The 23465-nt window shown below is 39.7% G+C and overlaps 2 protein-coding genes across 6 annotated transcripts in view; both read right to left on the bottom strand.

Annotated features, from left to right (window-relative positions):
• The window catches only part of LOC116739155 (desmocollin-2-like), a 32804-nt gene extending 19168 nt beyond the window's left edge, over positions 1-13636 (bottom strand). For 2 of the 5 annotated variants that reach the window (XM_032603306.1, XM_032603309.1), the window contains exons 1-7: positions 13046-13493; positions 6510-6594; positions 5417-5616; positions 4182-4301; positions 2754-2909; positions 1352-1496; positions 196-362 (exon numbers count right to left, since the gene is read on the bottom strand). In XM_032603306.1, coding sequence (XP_032459197.1) covers positions 196-362; positions 1352-1496; positions 2754-2909; positions 4182-4301; positions 5417-5616; positions 6510-6594; positions 13046-13114 — 942 coding nt within the window. In that variant the 5' untranslated portion in view covers positions 13115-13493. Of the gene's footprint in view, positions 1-195; positions 363-1351; positions 1497-2753; positions 2910-4181; positions 4302-5416; positions 5617-6509; positions 6595-10957; positions 11132-13045 lie in introns of those variants that run through there. The other 3 variants (XM_032603304.1, XM_032603308.1, XM_032603305.1) reach the window with 3 other exon arrangements.
• LOC116765001 (desmocollin-1-like) overlaps positions 13379-23465 on the bottom strand; it is a 39572-nt gene continuing 29485 nt past the window's right edge. The window contains 1 exon segment of the mRNA XM_032654042.1: positions 13379-13659. Coding sequence (XP_032509933.1) covers positions 13379-13659 — 281 coding nt within the window.

Raw genomic sequence — 23465 nt, 5'->3', positions numbered from 1 at the left:
GAGAATGAATTAGTGGTTCAAAATCAGAGCACTGCAAGGTCAATGACCTCCATCAACCTACCCAAAATAATTTTTGTTAAATCAGATTCACAACATGCTTTTCAAAAGCACATCTGCAGGTGGTATACAGAGATATGCAGGTACTGCTAAGTAGCCATGTGATAATCAGGCTTTATTTGTTAATATTTATGTTACCTCTCTGTCTAGCTGAGATGATGTTGTGGTGATCACACCTGTAGCTGGCTGCATAAAAAAGAGGGTGCGTGATGCTGGTAACTGCTCGATGATGGAGTACATTAGACGCGTGTGCAGTGTGTCAGGCTCATCTTCGTCAGTTGCACAAACCTGTCCCACGGTAGTACCTACATATAGAAAAATCCTCTTTAATTTCAAAAACTTTTACAGTTTCAACTTTCCCTTTATTTGACTCCTCTCCATCTACCACAAAAAAGTTTTGAACCACATAATTGATAATAGTAATAGGTTTTATACATTTTCAGACTTCTATATAAAATAGCACTTACTTTTAAATATCCCAGCGTTCCAACATTTTGGAATTTGGTGACCATATTTGTATTTACTGTATTTATTGTATAAATTTATAAATGTTGATAATATCCCTCCATGGCCTTTGTATTCCTAGACTAAAGAATTCCAATTATTCTTCAACCTTTTTCTATTTGTAAGCCTACACTTAAATTGATCAGATGGGTCAGTTTGCTCTGAAAATTCTTGGTTTAGTTAGATCTTTCTAATGGAAGACTCAAAATCTGCATTCCGACTCCTAGCTGAAATGGTCAATTTTCAGAAGATTGAGAAAATATATTATTCTCCATGACCTTTATGATAATACTCAGAATACTATCATTTAATCACTATAGAACATCAGCCAGCTCTCTTCAAGGCCAAGACATCCATTGCTCAAAGACTTATTCTTTTTCAGAAAAGAATATTCTAAAAATATTCTTAGAATATTTAGAAAATATGGTCTCTTAAAAGTATTTATTTTACCTCACACAGGAAGGCAAAGTAACATTGAGTCACTCCTATTTTTCAGGCACTGTGCTTAGCCCTCAAGGTATATTGTGCTTCATTTAACCTTCAAAACAACCTTGTGTATTAATATCCCATTTTACAGATGAGGAAACCGAGGCTTGTCAAGATTAGGAAACTTGCCCAGGGTCATGTCAGACAGCTAGCAAAAGGCAGAGTAAAATGCCACCTACAGCCACCTGTCTGGCAAGTCCCTTGTTCTTGGCAGCAGGATGTGCCACCTCCCAGGGGCCAGAGTGAAACTCAGCTAGTAAATTTAAACATTAAGTTGCCGTATATTGCCACGGTAGGTACTCACCAACTCTGCTGTTTTCAGAAACATTAAAAATGTAAGTTGTTTCTGTAAAAATTGGGAAGTTATCATTCTCATCCTCGATTCTGATTAGTAGGGGCAGTGGAGATTCTGGAGTATATCCATCCTTAGTTGTTGCAAAGGCAACTAGCTGTGAAGAGAGTAAAATTGAAAAAAAAAAAGCAAAAAAAATATGGTTCAAACTTGCTTTCGCTTTGGCTTTCATTTGGAGACTGTTCAGCATCACAGTGTGGATTTCACCATTTGTTACTGTTTTTGGATGTGAACATAACCTTAATGCCAGAAGAGATGGTTAATTTCATGGTGCACTATAGCATCTTGTGTTTAAATTTATCTAATATAATAACATAGCTAAATTTGGTTACCTCACCATTGCTGTATTGTTGTTCATGAGTGTAAGGGTTTTTATTATTATTTTCCCGAAAGTGTCTTGAGAACTATTTTGCTTTGTTTGAAAGTTTCAGGTGCATGAATTTTAAATACAATTTTCTGGATCTTTTATAACTTTGAATTCTTAGGATTCCAAATTCCCCAGGTGCAGTTAACTGAGATATTATTTTATTTTCTAATTAGAATTTTAGGCATATTGATGATTGTATTTAGATAACTTTCTTCATAAGAATTTTTTAATTTAAAAAAGGGGAGTCAGAAATGGACCAAATGAGTGGTTATACATTGGGTCTAGAATGTGATTTATTCTTTTGATTTTATAATATGAATTTCAATTCCAATTTTTCTCATAACAGCTATCATAGAAAGAACAGACCATCACAGGTACTTAGAAGGTCATGTTGTAGTAATTCTAAAGCTAAGTAATTACATCATCCAAAATAGACATAAAATAATTAAAACTAAGTTAAGCAAAATGACCAGCTCCTGTTGGAAAATCAACACAACATTAGGTTAAATTCTTATATATTAACGCTCATCCCACCACAGGAGGTTGCCCAGATGATGAAAAGACCTAGTTATCCTAGTTAAGCACTGTCCACACTCCTTACTTGCTTACCACAAGTTAACTTTCTCTCATTGCAAAGGTACCAAGGCTTAACTTCTGAACTTGACTTACCTCCTATGGTATCACTCTCAGTACCATAAGAGGTTCACAGATCTTTTCTGCCAAATAAATAACTACTGTTCAAAGTGGTACTCTTTTTTTCTTTTGAAAAGAAAAATAGTAAACTGTAATTCGCAGAACAATCTAATAGAATCGAAGGCTATTTATTCTATAAAATTCTTTTTGCTGCCAGTCAGGTCTGTACTATCAGATATACCCAGAGCACGGATGCCAAAAGTCAGAAAACAGTCAAGAGTAAACGAACTGAGGAAGGCAGACGAAATAGCCACGTTTAATTTTACTAATACAATATGTAAACTTTAGACTTACCTCAAAAGATGGATACTTTTCACGATCTACAGGACGAGTACAAAACAGGTTTCCAGTATCTCTCTCTACATAAAATAAATTTAGAGGTTCTTTGTCAACTCCAGGCCCACTTATGGAATAGTAAATAGTGTAGTTTTGTGCTGTATCAGATTGAATCTAGAAAGTAGACATCATATACATAAAAGACAAATTTGTATTTCAGCAAAACTTTCATTTATATACTTATGCAATCATACTGACATTCTACAATAAGTAATTGCCCTCTTTAATTTATTATTATGTCTGAATAAAAAGCAGCAATAGAATAAGGAAGCCTAATAATTGTGAAATTCAAGAGCAAGGCATGAGGAAAATAATGCAATAGCATCTTAGCTTTCCGGAATAACTAAGAAGTACTTTAAAGGCTACATGTAACTACATGGATCAAGCATTTTGGACTTTCCCTGTCTTAGATAACAAAGTATTCTGAGCATGAAAAGTTATCCTTCTGTCAAAGTTTTACACCTCAAGTTTTATTATATATAACATAATATTTGAGACACTGAGTTTAAAGTATACTGTCGGCAGGCAAACATTTGGAAAGTGGTTTCCTTAATTAGTTTTTGTTATTTCTCAGCATCTTCTCTATTATAGGGGCTAAATGGGAGGATGAAAATGGAAATGACGTAATATCCTGGCAAGTGTGCTACTTTGGTATTTGATTCAAAAAAAATTTTTTTCCAAATTGTTTTCACCCTCTTAGTAGGATCCTTATCTATTAGGATGACTAACAATTATTTTCTAACAATTTCTTTCTCAACTTTAAAATGCTCTTTTCTCAGCTGCATTGAATTTGTTGATGGGATATAAACAAGGATTCTCTCTCACCATTTCAAGAACTGGGGGAAAAGAAACCTAAGAGCTAGACTGAATGGTAGTGACCACTGATAAGGGAGGAAGGAAAGAAGATTTGCTGGGGTTTCCACTAAAAATGAAACAGGGGAGAGAAAATGTGGATCCAGTATGATTTAAGCAGTGGACCTGGGAAGAAACCATGGAAAGGTGTACGTGTCTTTCCCCTTCATGGCATTTGACCTGTTATCAACAATTTCATCCTTTGTTACGGAAGGCGTTTTGGGATTTTCTAGACTATGCCCAGGCTCTGAGATACCCTTGATGATATGAAAATTCATTAAGGAAGCATGTGTTTGACAGTGCTATATGGGTTTTACAGTTTTATAAATGGCTTTTGCATGATTAAAACTGCAAAAAAAAACTATACGTAGGTATACAGAGATGCATTTATACCATATATTGAAACATATGATAGACATACTCACCCATACATTCATACACACATACTTTTTAAATAACTGCATACTCATTGTCTAAATTTTTTACAAAGATGGAAACCATAGACTCTCACAGTGGAAGGAAAGTAAATTATACCTGTTGAAGAAAAAGTGGGAAAGGACCCAAGGAATTCTCAGACACTGAACAAGGAATAGGAGCCCATCTTCTCTTGGCACGTATTAGAACTTTTTCTTGAGAACGCCTTTTCCTCAGTACCTCAATTTAGAAGACAAAAAAATATTAATAATAAATATTATTTATTTAAAAGCCAACAACTACATTATTTTCAAACTTTAAAACTCTAATACATCTTTCTCCTCTCATGAGGATTAGATGGGGAGGCGTAAGACCATGGTAGTGCTTGAAAACCAAACGAAATGTCAATACTAGAAAAAAAATAACCAAGACATCCCTGCCCTAACTGTTATCACAGCAATCCTCTTGAGAAAATAACTTGGTGGGAACATGGAAGAGAGAGAGATGAAATTGGAAGCCTAGAAGCAAAACTGAAAAAAAAAAAACAAAACTGTACTGTTGCCACACTGCCATGCAAAAACATGGGAGGAGAAATATGCAAAGAATGTAAGTAGACAGGTGCCCTTCTAAATTTAGCATAAGCGTCTTCCACTCACCGGCAACTAGGAAGAGCCAGGGGACCAACAGAGAGATCTGTGTCAGAACGAGGAGAGAAACATGGTGACAACTCTCAAACAGCTGTCATGAGTAATGGCCAGTGGTTGAATGAAGTCATTTTGATCTTGGATGTCAAAAAGTCATAAGTATGTGTGAAGTCCAAACCTTAACCTAAGATAGTCCTCCATTTTCTAAGACTAAAAATTATGCTAAGATACATGAGACCTATCTCTGGATGCCTCATGTATCTCAGAGTAATTAACCATGGCATGACCCTATACTGCTGCCCAGAGTAGGACACCATCCTAAGTCATTAACATGCCATATGAGTTCTTGAATAATTAAAAGCTACAAAGTCCAAGTTATATACAAATATCTTAAACAATAATGTTTCTTGTTTTGGAAACCTATTCCACAGTGAAGATCAAGAAATGCTTCTCTGTGTCTAATCTCAAGCTCTCATGCTGTCCCATATCCCAATTTCTCCTTTTAAGTCCCAAATAAAAAGAAATTATAACCTGTGATAACATAGGTTGAACAACCCTTTTCCATTTCAAAAATGTTAACTTGAGTCATGACTTTTATTCTTCTTCAAGCTAAATTATCCCATATCTTTTTTGATTCACATCTTCCCTGGTCATGTTAGTTCCACCTGAAGAAAACAGTTCGTCATACTTCATTTTTATACTTTGGTATACCTCTGTTTGTTGCTCTAAAAGGACAAGTATTTTCTTCTCTTCTTGGGTCTCTGTGTTGGAAAGTAATACGGTAAAAGATCTCTTCGCTGAGGACAAAAGAATGGCATTTGTTGTATAGACTGAACCATCTTCTAAAATTTGGAAATCAGGATCACTTGAATGAATTAGATTTGCAGATTTAAAGCACTCCTTCAGGTTAACTGTAGAAAATGTACAGAGCAATCATTTGTAAGGTAAAACAAAGCAATATACAGCTTTAACAGTAAGCTATGCATTTGAGGTGGGGCAGTCAAAAACTTTAATTACACTGACACTTGTAAGTTTTGCATTTTTAAAAGGATATATGAAACTATACGGTTAATTCAGTTGTGCTTAACTAAACGTATCCGTCACTTCTGATACCTACTTCACAGCCTTTTAAAGAAGAGACATTTGTTCTGAAATCAAAGCATGTGAACTCTACAGTCTGAATATTAAACTCACACCAAAAAAGTTTTTCTTTATTAACTGAAACTAGCCACAGAGCAATACATGAGAACACTTAAAATAAGTTAAACAGAATCTAGAGATTAAAACTGGCAGTTTTTACATTAAATTATTACTGAACTCTTTGCATCTGTTGTTAAATAGTCATCGTATTCTGTGTCTTCATTGGTCTGATCTTTTGGTATACATTTGAGTTATATGAAAAAAATAATGGAAAACAAAATATGTGGAAGTAAATGTTGTAAGATGCCAAAATATTTTAGGATAAAAATCCAAAAACAACACCTTTAAACTCAAGAAATAGTTTCAATACTATTTCTCAATTTCATAGACGTGTTATAACATATACCATATCCTTCGTCTAATGTAAATATTAGTAATTACTCAAACTAAACAATTTTAACTACTTTATATAATCATGTTTTTCAATAAAGTACAATATTCCGTTCATTGGATTGACACCATATATATTTTTTAAAAAGTATTGGAATGTACTATATTAGTTTTAACTATTAGTTCCAATAGAGTTATCCTCCTAAAGATTACACTAATTTTACAAGATCATATACCGAATTAGGATTTAGTACATATTTTGGCACTTTCTTACCTCTACCAATATATTTTACAGCATCTAGTTTGGAGGGAACATGTAGTGTCACTGTTTTGCAGGCATCACAGGCAAATGTTAAGATCTAAAAAAATCAGTATTATACATTAAAAAGAGCCTTTTCATGTGTACATAGTTTACACAAATTTGTATAATTATAAATCTGTTTATATAATTAGCAAAATAAAATAAAAAGCATACACTGGATTAAGAATTCAGAAAAAAACTGCATAGAAGACAAGAATAAAAACAACAGACTAAGAGCCATGGATCCCTCCCTCACAAAGCATGTAAACTCAGAGAATTGCTTATCCTCTTGGGCTTTGTTTCCTAGTCTGTAAAATGAAGTCAATAATAATTTCACTAACTTAGTGGATATACTGAGAAACCAATGACACCCTTTTGTGGGAAAGCACTGGAAATTATTAGGAAGGCAGCACAGGTATGTAAAAGGAAAGAGAAACAAAAACAAATTTAATGAGCCAGCAAGTTGTTTCAATTAACTGTCAACTGTCTATGAGTTTTGTTACCAAATCAAAAATATCCTAAAGAAAATTCCAATGCTTTTAAAGAGAAGCACTGACTCATTGCCATGGAGTGACTTAAAAAGTATTTACATATGACCCCACGCATATAAGCACATGACTTTGAAATATGAACTTATTTTGAAGTTCTCAATAATGAGAATTAAGGTCAGTGTTAAAAATATTTCACTTAAAAAATTTAAATGATTTAGTGATTTATGCTGAACCAATTCCAATACAATATATATTTGAGCACACTGAAAATAAATTCTGTTCTCTCTGAAACTTTATAATGGATGCTTCTGAAAGTTTCACAGTTTTTTGCAAAGGTTTTTGATGAAAAGCAAAACAGCCAACCAGCATTTACACTGTTATTTAAACTTTTATTTTTTTGGGCCATACCGCGCGGCCTGCAGGATCTTACTTCCCCCACCAGGGATCGAACCCATACTCCCTGCAGTGGAAGCTCAGAGTCTTAACCGCTGGACCGCCAGGGAAGTCCCTACACTGTTATTTAAAAGTCTATAAACATAAATTAAAATCATCAAAATTTGGATGAAAATTTTTATTTCCAAAATACACTAAAGACCCTTTAAGTATCTAATTTAATTATGTATGAAGGACCAAGCATGGCAGAGATTACATTTCATTTGGAACTCAGAGATGGACATGACAAAGAGACTGTACTTGAATTAGAAATAAAAAGATGAAAAGAATCTTCATTGGTTGCATAGCCCAGAGAGAATAGGAGTAGAATCAGACATGTGAAGAGTCCAGCTCAAGGTGACAGAAGGCATACACCCACTGATTCATTCAACCAACATTTCTTCTTTCTGCCTAGGTGCCAGGAAGTGTTCAAAGGTTACTACGGTGAACAAAGAGAACTTGACCTCAGAGATTATTTTACACTAAAAGACAAGAAGTAAATACACAAATGCACAAAGGTCACACAATGCCAAGAGTAAGTGTTACGAGAAAAATAAAACAGGAAGAGAAGGTGATAAAGACCAGAAACTTGAGTGAAAGCAGGATGCAAACCAGTTCACTAACTGGGGAAGAGTCTTCCAGGTGGAGTGAAAAGCCAGGCCAAAGGCCCTGGGTGGGGACTTCACCTGGTGCGTTGAAGGAACAAAAAGAAGGGTGTAGCAGTAAACACAGTGAGGGAAGAGTGAGAGGACATGATATTGAAGAGACAATCATAGGCATATCATGTAGGGTCTAAAAGGCCACAGTAAGGAGTGCAGATTTTATTCTGAGGGCAAAGAGAAGCACAGTAGGTTTTAGACACTGTGGAGTGGTGTCACGTGGTGAGCATTTACACAGACTCATTCCGGTGGCCATGTGAGAACAGACTATGGGGAAGACAGAGTGGAAGCAAGGAGACCCACTGGGAGGAATCTATCTGAGAGGAGAGGTGGTGACTTGGACTAAGGTAAAAACGATGGAAAAGGTGAGAAGTGGCCGAATTAAGACAATATCTCAGATAACAGTATCCTGGACACCCAGTCATTCATGCATTCAACAAATACTTACTGAATGTTCTAATATGTACTAGACACAGCGCAGTAAAAGGGATTCTCATGAAACGTTCAATTCAAGGATAAGACTTATTTGTAATTTCAATAATGGAGGATAAAAGCTATGACAGGGAAGTACAGGATGCTTTGGGAGAGCGCTAGGAACTAGCCTCCTCTAAGAGCCAGGTGAAGAGGGGCAACAAGTTAGCCATGTCACAGGGAGGCAGAGCTTGTATGCTGCAAACATAGGAACTGCATATGCAAAGGCCCAGAGATGACACAGACTTGAAAATGCAATTTGCGATGGTTGATGCATATAGCACAAGAGGGACAGGAGTTTAAAATGGATTCACAGAAGTAGGTGTGGGACAGGTCCTGAACAGCCTTAACAAAGTACACATATATATTTTTCTTCCTAAAGATAATAAGAAACCAAAGATTTGTTTTAAGCAGATAAATTACATAAGCAGCTTTCTATTTGAATAAGGTTAACTCTGACCAGTGTGACAAATGAATTAGGGGAACAATTTTCATTTCCAATAATGGGACTTAGGGCATTCAGTCCAACCCCCAGGTCAAAACTAAAAATGATGGATACATGTTTTTAAACCATCCTAAAACCATCCAGCTAGGCAAAAACTGAGGATAAAGCTGGAACACAGTAGTAACCAGAAACAACTTCTAATCTGAAAAGATTAGATTCTGGCTTTTTGGCCTCAAGAGAGGGGAGTGAAATCAAAGCACAGACCTGGCTAAGATCTAGGAGAAGATCTGTCCACATTAATCTGGATCTCCAAATGTGAAACCTTCATTGTAAGACTAAGCTAGAAGTAAACTGGTCCTCACATGGATTTGTGATCCACATTCACATCACTCATTTGCTCTAGGAAACACAGGCCGCTAATTAGTTTAAAGAAGCCTTGGCATGTGATCAGCACCATAGGTGCTGAAAACCATTTGACCAAGTCAATAACCATTCTTAAATTTTTTTTAAAAAGTGCCCCCAATAAGAATTGATAAGTGCTACTTCAATAGAATTTTATTTTATATTATAATGACATCATCGATGGAAAAGCATTAGCAGTGGCCTCACTAAACTCAGAAACAAGATAGACTTCCCAAGGGTCATCATCTACAGCTAACATTACATTAAAGTATATTAGGCAAGAGAATGATATTAGATGGCATATGAATTGAAAGAGGTTAAAAAAAACCACTATTTGCATTTGATATGACTATTTATCTGGAAAACCCAAGGAAATTAACCACAAAACAATAAGAAAATTTCATAAGGGAGCAGAAACAGCTATTAAAATACAGAAATCATTAGTCATCCTACACATAAACAAAATCTGTTAAACAATATAATGGAAAAGAAGAAATCATTTTCAAAAGTGATAAAAAGTTAGAATACCAAAAAGTAAACTTAACAAGAAACATGTAAAGTTTGAGAAAAACCTGAAACTATTTCTGAAGGACACAAAAGCAGACTTGAACAAAAGAAATATATATTATTATTTTGGATAGTAAAAAATCAACAACGTAAGTATATCAATTTACACTAAGTTAAATTATAAAGTTTATGATCCCAATAAAAATCCCATTGGGCTTCCCAGGTGGCACAGTGGTTAAGAGTCCGCCTGCCAACACAGGGGACACGGGTTTGTGCCCCGGTCCAGGAAGATCCCACATGCTGCGGAGCGGCTGGGCCCGTGAGCCATGGCCCCTGAGCCTGCACGTCCGGAGCCTGTGCTCCGCAACGGGAGAGGCCACAACAGTGAGAGGCCCGCGTACCGCAAAAAAAAAAAAAAAAAAATCCCATCAATATTTTTTCTGGAACTAGACAAGCAGATATAAAATGTAATAAGGAAAAATAAACAAAGATAGAAACATTATGAAAAAGAAAAGCAATGAAAGGATATTAGCTTTAGCAGATACTGAAAGGTCTTATGAAATCTCAATAATTAAAACAATGCAGTATTTGGTATATGAATAGACAGAAAGAGAGTAGATGCATATAAATTGGAAAGGAAGAAGTAAAAGTTTCTATTTACATTTGTTACAATTGTATATAGACCATAGGCGTTGTAACTTTTTGTTAACACTCACTAGCCATTTATGAGTTTCTATTTCTCCACATTCTTGCCTACAGAGCCTGTTGTCAAACTTTTGGATGTTTGCCAAATGAGAAATGACATTTCAATGTATTTCTTTCTTTTTTTTTGTAATACCATTTTTAAATTATTTGTTTGTTTTTCTAAAGATTTTTTTCTGATATAGACCATTTTTTTCTTTTTTCCTTTAACATCTTTATTAGAGTATAATTGCTTTACAACCAATGTAGTTTTAAACTCATCTTTCCTTACTATGAGTAAGGCTGAAATATTTTATAGGACATTTTTATTACTTCATGGTTTTTCAGGTCCATGTTCATGCTGGACTTCCTGATTTAGAAGAGCTCCAACCACAAGATGGAATTGTATAAGGAATGATTTCGATTTAGCAGTGGAGATCCCTGATGACCTTAGAGAGACAGAAACTTCATTAGGTGTTTAGGTAGAGGCAGCATTCAAGTGGTTACTCAATGTGTGAGGTGAGGCAAGATGAGGAAGTTGGGAGAAGCTGATTCACAGAAGGGTGATGGAAGGGAAATGTAAGGGGTGTCCCCCAAGCCATTTTTATTTAGTAATGTTCCTACTTTTCTTTAACACGTCTATCACACATGAGGCTCACAACCACAACAAGCATCTGAGGCTAGCAGGACTCTGCACAGACATGCACACGAGCATCAGAACAGCTTAAGACCCACCAAGCCTTCCAGCCAGAATGCAGTAGGATGAGGGGGGTAGCCACAGCCACCCCACTTCTGGCCTATCCAGCTTTGAAGCTAAGGAAGGCCAAAGAATGAGGATTATTCAACTTTATTATTCAACTTTATTATTATTCCCTTATATGTGCTTTCTTCTAAAAAGGAAGCGAGAACACACAGAAAGTTGTGTGTGTCAGTATATAAGATCAAAGCTATTTATGGCCTGCGCCTTTTAGTACCCGTGCCTAATCATGCCTTTTCCTTCAAGGGCAATGTTTAAAAAGAAGTGTCACAAAAAAAAAAGTGTCAACTTTATTAAGAATCTAAGCAAAATCCGTTCCTTTTGTCATCAAAGACATATCTTACGACCGTTATTTACTCCCCTCTTGATTTCCTCAGCTGTGAACTATTACTTGCTGTGCACCCGGCCCTGTGTATGTTATTAATGTGCCCCGGGAATTTTAGTTAAGGGTTTGAAGTCCCTGGAGTTCCATGGGAAAGGCATTCTAATAACAGTAACAACTACAATTTCATTCGTTAAAAATTTCAGGACTTCGTTGTAAAACGAGAGCGGTAGAGTAAGGGAAATTACACGGATATTTCCCGCCGCCAGTTGCACCCCTCCCAGAAGGAATCCTCCCTCTGTCTGTTCTCCAGGTTCGTCCCCTTGTCCTTCAGGGTTAGGGACTGGAGCCCTAACGCCTGCGGCTCAACGTGAAAGGACACTACGCGCTTTGACCTCTGTACTTGGTCTATGTAAATTTTGTCCTTCCAGGGGACCCAGGAAGCCCTGACTGGGGAACCTCTGATCCCACAGTCTCCCAGGGGCTGCTCTCCCCGCACTGGATTCCCATGCCTTGAGGTCCCCCAAAGAGACCTCGGTCTTTCCTGCCAGGGAGGGGGGCTATCCCTTCCGAATAAGGCCACCTCCTTTTTCCCTCCCAGCTTTGGGGTCTTTGCTATTGGGTTCTTTAAAGCGGGAAGGAAACTAGAGCTGGAGGGCTTGGCGGGGGATGGAGGAGCGGGGAGAATCTGTATGCCTCCGAGGCGAGAAATCGGGAAAGCCACTTCCCCGAAGTTCAAGGGGGATGAAATCTCACGTGCTGACAAACAATGGAAACCGTACCAAGGACCACCTAGGGCCGGCCCATCTACTATCTTTAGGCGCAGAGGGTGGAGACCGCCCCAGCCCCAGCTCTTCCATCCCCCCCTTCACTCACACACTAAGATCAAAAGGCGCCTAGTCCTTTCACCCAAGGACCTGCGATTTCGATCCCCAGCGGCTCCCCTCGTCTGCGGCCGGAGCCCGGCACTGAGGTCGAACGGACTGCCCCGCCCGGGGAGGAGCGCGAGGCGCAGAGGAGCAGCGCGGGGCGCGCAGCGCTCGCCGGCTTGTATCCAGAGGCCACGGTTTGGGACGGGCGTTTGCGGCCGCTCATCTGCCTGCGCTGATGACATCTACCGGAGACACTCTTCTCCTCCCCTGCGGGATCGCTGCGCCCAGCTCGCTCTCCTCTGTCTGCCCTCCCCCCTCCCCCAGCCTACGGCACTTTTTTCAGCCAGCCCCAGGCCCAAGAACAGCCCGCAGGGGCCGCCGCCACCACCAACCCCCGCTCCCAAAGTTTCCCCTCCCTCCCCCATGGGTCCGTGCGCCCACTCGGGACCGGGGGCCGGGCAGCCACTCACCGCGAGGGTCAGCAGGAGTTGCCAGCAAAGGGCTCCGCTCGCGGAGCCTGTGGGTCGCGCTACCGCCATGGGAGGACTCGGAGGCAGGTCGCCGGCTGAGGCACCGGAAGGCCGGGGTGGGAAGGCGCAGCCAGGCGAAGGGCCGCGGGCCAGGCGCAGGCTGGGCCGGCCGCGCAGGAGTGCGAGGCAGAGGACGTGGCGCGCGGAGGGAGCTGCTTTTCTTCTTGGTTTTTCTGAAGCTCCTGCGTCTCACCCCAGGAGCTTTTCCTCTGACCGAGGGTGGGGTTCCAGGCGCGTCCGAAACACACCGATCGGCCCCTCCTTGGTATTTTCTCAAGTCTTTATTTCTGGAAGAACGCCAACAGGTGGGAACTCCCTCTCGGCGCCACCCTTTTTCTGTGCTAGGTGTTTCTCACCGACGGACACCACCCATATGCCCCATCTCCCCACCGCCCCGGTATCCGCCTTGAGGATTAACAGCTGACCGTGCCCAGCAGAAGTCCTGACTGTAACGAGACTCGGTCTCCGAGCGCGTCCTGCCGCAGGAGGGGGCGCGCTCCCGGCCCCGACTCCGCCCCGTGCGCAGCGGCCAGTTTCAGACCCGCAAAGGCCGCCTGGGAGCTGGAGAGGTCGCGTTTTGTGTCACAGCTAACTAAGACCCGTCTATTAGAGGGTTGACCCCAGGTAGACTGTTTTATACACTCTTTGCTGGAGTTAATTTACTGCAGACATCCAAGTGCAATTCAGACAGAGGTTTCATCTGTGGCACACCTTTCTTGGGGTCTTGTTTGGTTGTTGTTGGTCTTTTTTTTTTTTAACAGAAATGTCCTGGCCAGTATAGCAATGATACAAGGAAATTACAATAATTAATCAATTAAAATAAGGGAATCCAGGCATCAAGGGTGAGTTACTACTGAAAATACATCTTGTAGACGTTGGTTAAATGTGGGCCTACTGATTTCATCCAAGACCCTCCTTTGTCACAGTTAAAGCCAACCACTGACCTTCTTGTAACTTACCTCCTAAATTGGACTCCTGGACGTCTGAGATTTCTCTCTTCCCTTTCCACCATAAAAACCAGAGTTCGTGGTAAGAAAAGAAAAAGAATAGGATAAAATGTATGTTTTGGTTTGAAGTATACTTAAACTAGATGAATTATAGGAGTACTTAACCTGGAAGATTAAAGTATAAAAGAGGTATGCTTGCAGCTCTTCAGAAAGCAATGACAGGGCATTCTGAATCATCCTCCTGCACCTCTTTTCAATTATGGCTTAAACCAGGGAATTCTGACCACAAAGGAGAAACCTGTCTGTTCCATTTCAATTGGTTTGTCTCCACAGGGATGTGTGGAGAAAACTTGTTTGAAAAGCCAGCCGTGATACATTTCAGCTCTTGAAAACATGTACAGTCCTAATACCATTATACACAGAGCCAAAATTATTATAATATTGACCATATACTTAAATTCAAAAGTATTGTCAAACAGTACCCGCGTTACATTCTATGTATTAGTCCCATGCTCTATTTTATTACTGAATGACAAATAATGAGCTGTTCTGTTGTCTCCATGTGTATAAAATTTATCATTGAACCTTTGCTTGTAAAATAAGCCTGGGTCATCAGCATGAGACTATGGTTGACATCGTTCTGTTTCCATAATTTTTTAACCATCATGTTTTTCCCAGCAATGCTTTCATAAACACACCTCATCCTATTAATGAAGATATCATGATCTCTAGCGTGAAGCTTTCCAGAGGAAGAGAAGCAAGCTAGTTTCAGGTTTAAGAAATCTACTCAGGCTGTCATCATAGCCCTTGACAATAGGACATTTCCAAACTCTTGCCTACCCCTCAACCTTTAATGCCTAAGGGTAGCTCATATTTTTCCACATTCCAGAAAAGGGGAGAAGAGCAATTTGAAAAGAATTCGCCTTAGATATTTATTTTCATCTTTCACATTACGTAACTGATTGAGGCTACTAAGATGGTGATTTGTTTGTTTCATTGTGATTCTTTAAACAAAGAAATGAATTATAAACTCTAAACAAGGGGCCCAATTAATTTAATCGATTTATATTAGACTATATGGCTTCTGAAATAGATTCTTCTATACTACAATTTTGAAACAACAGGTATAAATTTGAAGAGACAATGAAATATGGGAAGATGAAATTTTTAAGTATGTCTTTTGGCTGTGAAGATGATTTTGCTGACTTGAACTGGTTTTCCATTCTGCTATAGTAAAGAGTGCACCGGACCAAAAGTCAGGACCAAGTTCCTTTGTGTCTTGGGCCACTCATGTAACCTTAGTGCTCAGCACGCCTGTTTGTTAAGTAAGATAATTAAAGTAATACTAGATGCTGTCTATGGCACCTTCCACATCTAAAATTAAACTACTTAGACTCCTTGTGGCTTATTTTTGAGAAGTTGGCTGGAAATAGGTGTTCCTTTCCAAGTAGAAAGTCAGAACCAGAGTTGTCCTTAAAAAACTAAACAAACAGCAAGGCACTTGGGGCACATCTCTGCAACCTAGCTTCACAGTTTTTAATTTCAGAAACCGGAAACTGAACATATTAATGGCAACAAAAAAATACCACTTACTGATATGTACACAGGGACAGCTCTCTTTGAGCTGCGTGATTCCACTGTTGAAGCCTGGGGAGAAGGGTCCATGTGGACACGTGATCTTTAGGGTGCCTCTATCTTGGCGTGGCCAATGACACAGAATGGAACCTCAAAGCAAAGGAAACAGACCTAAGGGGGGAAAAATGAGGTTGAAGAACATTGTCTAGTTACTTTACAGGTGAAAGTGAAGAGGAAAACATCAGATAACCATAATAAAATGAGCACAATTAGACTATTTACCTCTCAGAGTTGTTACAAGATTAAATGATGCAGAATAAAACCTAGCATATTCTAAGAGCTCCATGAATGTTGGTTAATATGGGTATCCCTCTTCTGCCCACTGCTACCATACCTTTACAACCCACTCATCGCCCACCAGGCTTCATGCTTATGACAGTTCCCTAGTTCCTGTTCTTCCTCTTTGCTCAGGTACTGGTCTAGGGCTGAACCCCAGTGTTAATTCACTCACGACTTCCAAACCCTTCAGGCTCTGTCCCCCCAACACAACCCCCAGACCTCATCTGATTCAGAAGGATTAACTATGCAATACCAAAATGAGATGCCGCAGCTCGCGCTGGTTTTGTACTTACTGAAAATTGGGACCAATTTGTTTTCAACATTTAACAAACATTTATTGAATGTCTACCCTGTATGCCCATAGCCCTCTTGGCATGCATTCCTAGTATTGCAGTTAACATACTGAATAGAAATTCTGTTCACTTTTTCTATTTCTCATTTTACACTGTGAGCTTCTTAGGGCAAGGACCATCAGAATTCTTATATGATGGGAGAAAAGCTTTTTAAGTGCTGCCTTGTTCAATAAATAAAATATTTATTTTTTAATGCTGCCATATTTCTTTGAAGTTCTCTTCAAAATTGTCCTCAATAAAAGTGTACTAATCAAATTCAACTTCCATTACCTTTCAAAATATATTTTTGAAATAAATAAGGGGTAGAGTGTGAAATAAACAATCAGTCCGTTCTTATCGAAGTACTTTCACTTAAAAGACCCTCAATTAAAAAACAAGCCAATGGGGCTTCCCTGGTGGCGCAGTGGTTGAGAGTCTGCCTGCCAACGCAGGGGACATGAGTTCGAGCCCTGGTCTGGGAAGATCCCACATGCCGCGGAGCGGCTGGGCCCGTGAGCCATGGCTGCTGAGCCTGCGCGTCCGGAGCCTGTGCTCCGCAACGGGAGAGGCCACAACAGTGAGAAGCCCGCGCACCGCGATGAAGAATGGTCCTGGCTCACCGCAACTACAGAAAGCCCTCTCACAGATACGAAGACCCAACACACCCAAAAATAAATAAATAAATTTATAAAAAAAAAAAAAAAAAAAAAAAAAAAAAGCCAATGAATGAATTCTGAGGCAGTTGTGTTGAACATGACCGTGTCTACTCTCGCCTTTAATAGAATGCCATTGACATGTGCCACTCTGGAGTGCTGTGAGCAAATATATCCTTAAAACCACAGAATTTTCAATTATTTGCTTTACTAACTAACTAGTTTGACAAGTATTTATTCAGTATCAACTATGTCTCAGGCATTTTCTCAGCCCTGGGAATGCTGTGGTGAGCAACACAGAAAGGGCATGTGCTGGAAGGAAACGCCTAAGGAAGTACAATTGGGCTGAACAAGTACTCTCCACCTGCTATTCACCTCATGCGGACTCTTTTGTGAAAGAAAAGACTAATCTCAAGCTAAGTGCAAAATGATATATAAAGAGTGTTCTATAAGGATGAAACATCACCGACTAAAATTCATGTGTTAAATTCTGAAACGGACCTAGGGACAGGAAACTCACTGTTTTGTGAGATCACTTCACTTAGAACATATTTGCTCTTGGCTTCTTTGACAGTCATGTCTCCTGTTTTTCCTGTTTTCTTCTTCCCTTGCTGGCTGGGTCTGTGCATTCTCCTCGCCTGGATTCCTCTGCTCGACCTGACTTCTAAATATTGCCACACACAGACACATTTGCACTTTTTCAGATCTGTACTCGAGAGGCTCCTTCTACCATGGGTGTTTTGTATATGCTTCCCTTACCTGGAACTATCTTCTGTCTCTGGCCTAGCCCATCCAATAAATAGCAACTTTTATTTTCTCTCCCACCAGGTCAAATCCCTCTCTGATCAGGTCAAATCTTCCTCATTAAAAAACTGCCTAGGGCTTCCCTGGTGGCGCAGTGGTTGAGAGTCCACCTGCCCATGCAGGGGACACGGGTTCGTGCACCAGTCCGGGAAGATCCCACATGCCGCGAAGCGGCTAGGCCCATGAGCCATGGCCGCTGAGCCTGTGTGTCTGGAGCCTGTGCTCCGCAACGGGAGAGGCCACAACAGTGAGAGGCCCGTGTACTGCAAAAAAACAACCCAAAAAAACCAACTGCCTGTTCTTTAGAGCACTTGTCACAATTACAATGTTAAATTTGATTAATATTTGTTTTTCACCAAAGACCATACATTTTCATGACTGCACTTGACCTTTTTTGGTTCTCCCTGTATCCCTGGCACTAACCAGCATGAATCCTGGCACATCGTAGATACCTAATAAATAATTGTTGAAAGAGTGAGTAAATGAATAAATGAATGAATGACTCCTGGGAGGTTTTTTTGGTAAGTAATTCTTTGTTTTTCTAATTTTAATGTTTATAGGCCTACTAAAATGATGTCTTGAGTCAAATTTAGCAGGGTGAGTGTTCCTAATCTGGTCTCAAACATAATGGACATGTATTAGTATATTTGTTAAAATGTGAGCTGGGCCTACCAAGAATTTCTAGTATGGTTTTTGCACAAGAACAGACAAATAGGCTAAAGAGTTTTAAAATTCAGAAAGAGACCAGTGCAGAAATAGGAACTTAATGTATGATAAAAGTGTGGACAGCACACACCACTGAAAAAAGAAGAAATTATTTAGTGGTGTCGTTAGGAAAACTGATTCTTTATTGGAGAAAAACAGAACTGATTCCCTACTTAACATCATGTACAGAGTGGACTCCAGATGGGATAAACTTCCTGTGGTGACAAAGATATAAGTTAATGGAAGACAATATAGAACATCTATATGACCCAGGGGTAGAGAAAGATTTTTAAAATAACACCCAAAAAGCATATACCATAAAGAAAATTTTAAAAGATACATTTGATTACATTAAAATTCAGGCTTTCTATTCAACCAAGGACACCATGAATAAAGATAATAGGTGATAGATTGGGAGAATACATTAGTTATGACTAAAACAGACAAGGGAATAATATCTAGAATGTGCAAAGAATTCTTACACATGACAGGAGCCACAATAGAAAAAAATGGGCAAAGGGTGTGACCAGGCATTTTACAATAAAGGAATCCCAAAGCCTACAACGCATATTTTAAGAAACCAGAGAAGTGCATTTTAAAATCATAAAATATCCTTTACACCTGTTGGACTGACAAAAATTAGGAAGCTGATGCTTCCTTGTCAAAGTGACTCCCTGATTAAATCTAACTCTCCACCCTCCCAACTGCTACACACTCACAGGTGAATGTGGCTGCAGATGAAACTCATATCCAAGTTCAGGAGTTCCACGTTAAGGTCATGATCAGTATCTTTTTTTGTTTGTTTTGTTTTGTTTTGTTTTTTCAGTACCGAGCTTCTCACTGCTGTGGCCTCTCCCGCCGCGGAGCACAGGCTCCGGACGCTCAGGCTTAGCGGCCATGGCTCACGGGCCCAGCCACTCCGCGGCATGTGGGATCTTCCCGGACCGGGGCACGAACCCGTGTCCCCTGCATCGGCAGGCGGACTCTCAACCACTGCGCCACCAGGGAAGTCCCGTGATCAGTATCTTAACTAGGCCCAGCAGTCTCACTCTATTTGCCTAGTCCATTCACTTCCCTTTTCTCGTTGGCAATATTTTCATATCTCCTTTTTTCTGCTCAAACCTCCCAAACACCCTCCTTTAACCTTAGTTTCCTTTACTGATTTAGCTTTCAATTTCACATACAAAATAGCTTTCAATTTCACATACAAAATATCAAGGAATACTACAAGCTTCCCCACACCTACCCACCTGTCTGCATCTGTGCCATGTATATTATATATGGGCTTTTCTTCTATACTGTAGAAGAACTGCCTCTGTTCATGGCTAAGGTCAGCTTGTACACTTGGGCATTAATTCCCGTCTCCTCCCACCTCCTTGAGAACATTGCTCTAGCAGTTCTGTTCCTTCTCTCCTATGTCATCATTTAATCCATCTCTATCTTCCCCAAGTGTATATAAACAAAACAAATTCCTAATTACAACATTGATTTTTAATTACAGGCATGGAAATGTAATTGCAGTTCATAGAGACAATTCTATGTAACTCACTCCAGAGAAAATAATAGCAAGGAAAGTAATAGTAATAGTAATTTATTTAAATGTGGGTAATTTTTTCATCTATTCGATTTTGGGAAGCCAGCTAAAAAATATAGACATAGAGATAGATAGATAGATAGATAGATAGATGATAGATACATAGAGCTATAGATCTATATAGATATCTTGATGAAGATTAAAATGTGGTTACCAGGGGGTCTGGGAGGTAGGGAAATAAGGAAATCTGGTCAAAGGGTGCAAGCCTTCTTAAGTATATGAGTTGGCGGATGTGTTAATTAACTTAATTCTAATAATCATGTCATAAAATATACAGATATTAAATCATCACATTGTACACTTTATGCACACCAGTTTTGTCAATAAAACTGAAAACAAAAACAAATCCAGTCATTCCCCAAACATTTACCTGGCCAGCTACCATGTTAGTGTTCTTAGCCTACGCCAGCCCCGGGCCCAGTCCCAGCAGAGTGGGCTTTCTAGGAAACACAGTCCAAAATAAAGAAAACCTGTTCAAGTGCTTCAAACCTTTTCCAGTGTTGAGGCTCAGGGCAGGCCATCCCCAAATATGCCACCATGGCGTAGTGATCATTTTGAGTTAAAGTTATTGAAGAAATGGCCAATGCGAGAGGGACACTCTAACCCTCCTTTCTGTCTCCCTGAAAGCAGGAAATAACTCTCCTGTGAAAGGTGCCCTCCTGCATCTGGAGGTAGAAGGACACCCCTATCTCCAGAGACAGGGAATTCGGGCTGAGATCCTGTATAAACCAACCTTGTTACTTCTTTAATTTACCACCCCAAGCCCAAATTCTGTTTAGATTCTTTACTCATTAACACCCAAAACCGAAGTTTCTTTGTCCTGTCAATTCCTCACAAATTTATTGTTTCTTTGCCTAAAAAGTATAAAAGCTGCCTGCTTTGGCCACTGCTTAGGTCCATTTCTATGACACTTCTGTGTATACAAATTACAATATGTTTCTCTTTCTCCTGTTAATCTGTCATTTTTTTTTTTTTTTTTTTTTTTTTTTGCAGTACGCGGGCCTCTCACTGTTGTGGCCTCTCCCGTTGCGGAGCACAGGCTCCGGACGCGCAGGCTTAGCGGCCATGGCTCACGGGCCCAGCCGCTCCGCGGCATGTGGGATCCTCCCGGACCGGGGCACGAACCCGCGTCCCCTGCATCGGCAGGCGGACCCTCAACCACTGCGCCACCAGGGAAGCCCCATGTGTCAATTTTGTTATTAGTCTGGCACAAGAACTCAAGAGGGTAAAGTGGAAATTGCCTTCTCCCCGATGCTAGCCTTTTCAGGGGGTATTCTTAATACCTAGTAACCTTCTTAAAAATGCTTTCTTCCCATGGCTAACATTCTGAGTGCCCTTTATACAGTTTGCTGCTGTTTCCCAAAAATTTAAAGGTACCTTTTTCCTACTTCTCACTTTCTACTCCTCAACAGCAACAACCATCGCCACATAAATAAAATAAACCATCTCCTCATTCTCTGAGCTCTCCTTCTCTTTCATTTCTTTTCTTTCTTTTCTTAATAACAAATTTATCCAGATATAATTCACATCTTTTCTCATGTTCATTTTATTTCACTCAGTAGAGTGGGGGATTAAGAGGGAGAGAAGGAAAGAGGTGTAAGGGGGATGTCTAGCCAGTTCTCACAGAGCAGAGAAAAGAAAAGATGCTTTGAATATTCATGCGGATAAAAGTATTTATACCACTAGTTACTTAGATAGGAAGCCAAAGAAAAAGTGTTCCCTGCACTAAATGAACTTCCAGTATTTGGGGATGGATTACACAGCTATTAAGTAACAGAGTGGGAAGAGGAGGTGGCGGGCATCAAGTGTGTTCGTTCTTTCCAGATTTGGAACCAGAAGTACCGTCCTGGAACTCCCATAAATACCTCAAGTTCATGGCTTTCTTTGCTGTGCAAAAGCTTTGAAGTTTCATTAGGTCCCATTTGTTTATTTTTGTTTTTATTTCCATTTCTCTAGGAGGTGGGTCAAAAAGGATCTTGCTGCGATTTGTGTCATACAGTGTTCTGCCATAAACAAGACCAAAAGACAACCCTCAGAATGGGAGAAAATATTTGCAAATGAAGCAACTGACAAAGGATCAATCTCCAAAATTTATAAGCAGCTCATGCAGCTCAATAACAGAAAAACAAACAACCAAATCCAAAAATGGGCAGAAGACCTAAATAGACATTTCTCCAAAGAAGATATACAGACTGTCAACAAGCACATGAAAGGATGCTCAACATCATTAATCATTAGAGAAATGCAAATCAAAACTACAATGAGATTTCATCTCACACCGGTCAGAATGGCCATCATCAAAAAATCTAGAAACAATAAATGCTGGAGAGGGTGTGGAGAAAAGGGAATACTCTTGCACTGCTGGTGGGAATGTGAATTGGTTCAGCCACTATGGAGAACAGTATGGAGGTTCCTTAAAAACTACAAATAGAACTACCATATGACCCAGCAATCCCACTACTGGGCATATACCCTGAGAAAACCATAATTCAAAAAGAGTCATGTACCAAAATGTTCATTGCAGCTCTATTTACAATAGCCCGGAGATGGAAACAACCTAAGTGCCCATCATCAGATGAATGGATAAAGAAGATGTGGCACATATATACAATGGAATATTACTCAGCCATAAAAAGAAACAAAATTGAGCTATTTGTAATGAGGTGGATAGACCTACAGTCTGTCATACAGAGTGAAGTAAGTCAGAAAGAGAAAGACAAATACCGTATGCTAACACATATATATGGAATTTAAGGAAAAAAATGTTTTGAAGCACCAAGGGGTAAGACAGGAATAAAGACACAGACCTACTAGAGAATGGACTTGAGGATATGGGGAGGGGGAAGGGTAAGCTGTGACAAAGCGAGAGAGAGGCATGGGCATATATACACTACCAAACGTAAGGTAGATAGCTAGTGGGAAGCAGCCGCATAGCACAGGGAAATCAGCTGGGTGCTTTGTGACCACCTGGAGGGGTGGGATAGGGAGGGTGGGAGGGAGGGAGACACAAGAGGGAAGAGATATGGGAACATATGTGTATGTATAACTGATTCACTTTGTTATAAAGCAGAAACTAACACACCATTGTAAAGCAATTATACTCCAATAAAGATGTAAAAAAACCCACAAAAACTCTGTCAGAAAGAATAAAATAAGAAAGCACATGTGTTTAAAAAAAAAAAAAACACCTCAAGTTCAGAATATCCCAAACTGAAGCCATTATCTTTCCAGAACAAAACTGCTTTGCTTCTCTCCTCATGTGGTTAATGGTTTCATGATCCTTGCACTTACTCAAGAAAGAAACCAGGGAGTCATCCTAGACACCCTCTCACCTTCACATCACATCAGTCTCCAGCTTCATTGCTGTGTTTAATCCCTCATCTCTCATCTGGACCATCTTCACTGGTCTTC

The sequence above is a fragment of the Phocoena sinus genome, chromosome 14 (genome assembly GCF_008692025.1).
Source record: "Phocoena sinus isolate mPhoSin1 chromosome 14, mPhoSin1.pri, whole genome shotgun sequence".
In the NCBI taxonomy this organism is placed as follows: Eukaryota; Metazoa; Chordata; class Mammalia; order Artiodactyla; family Phocoenidae; genus Phocoena; species Phocoena sinus.
This window is presented reverse-complemented; position numbering and strand designations above follow the sequence as displayed.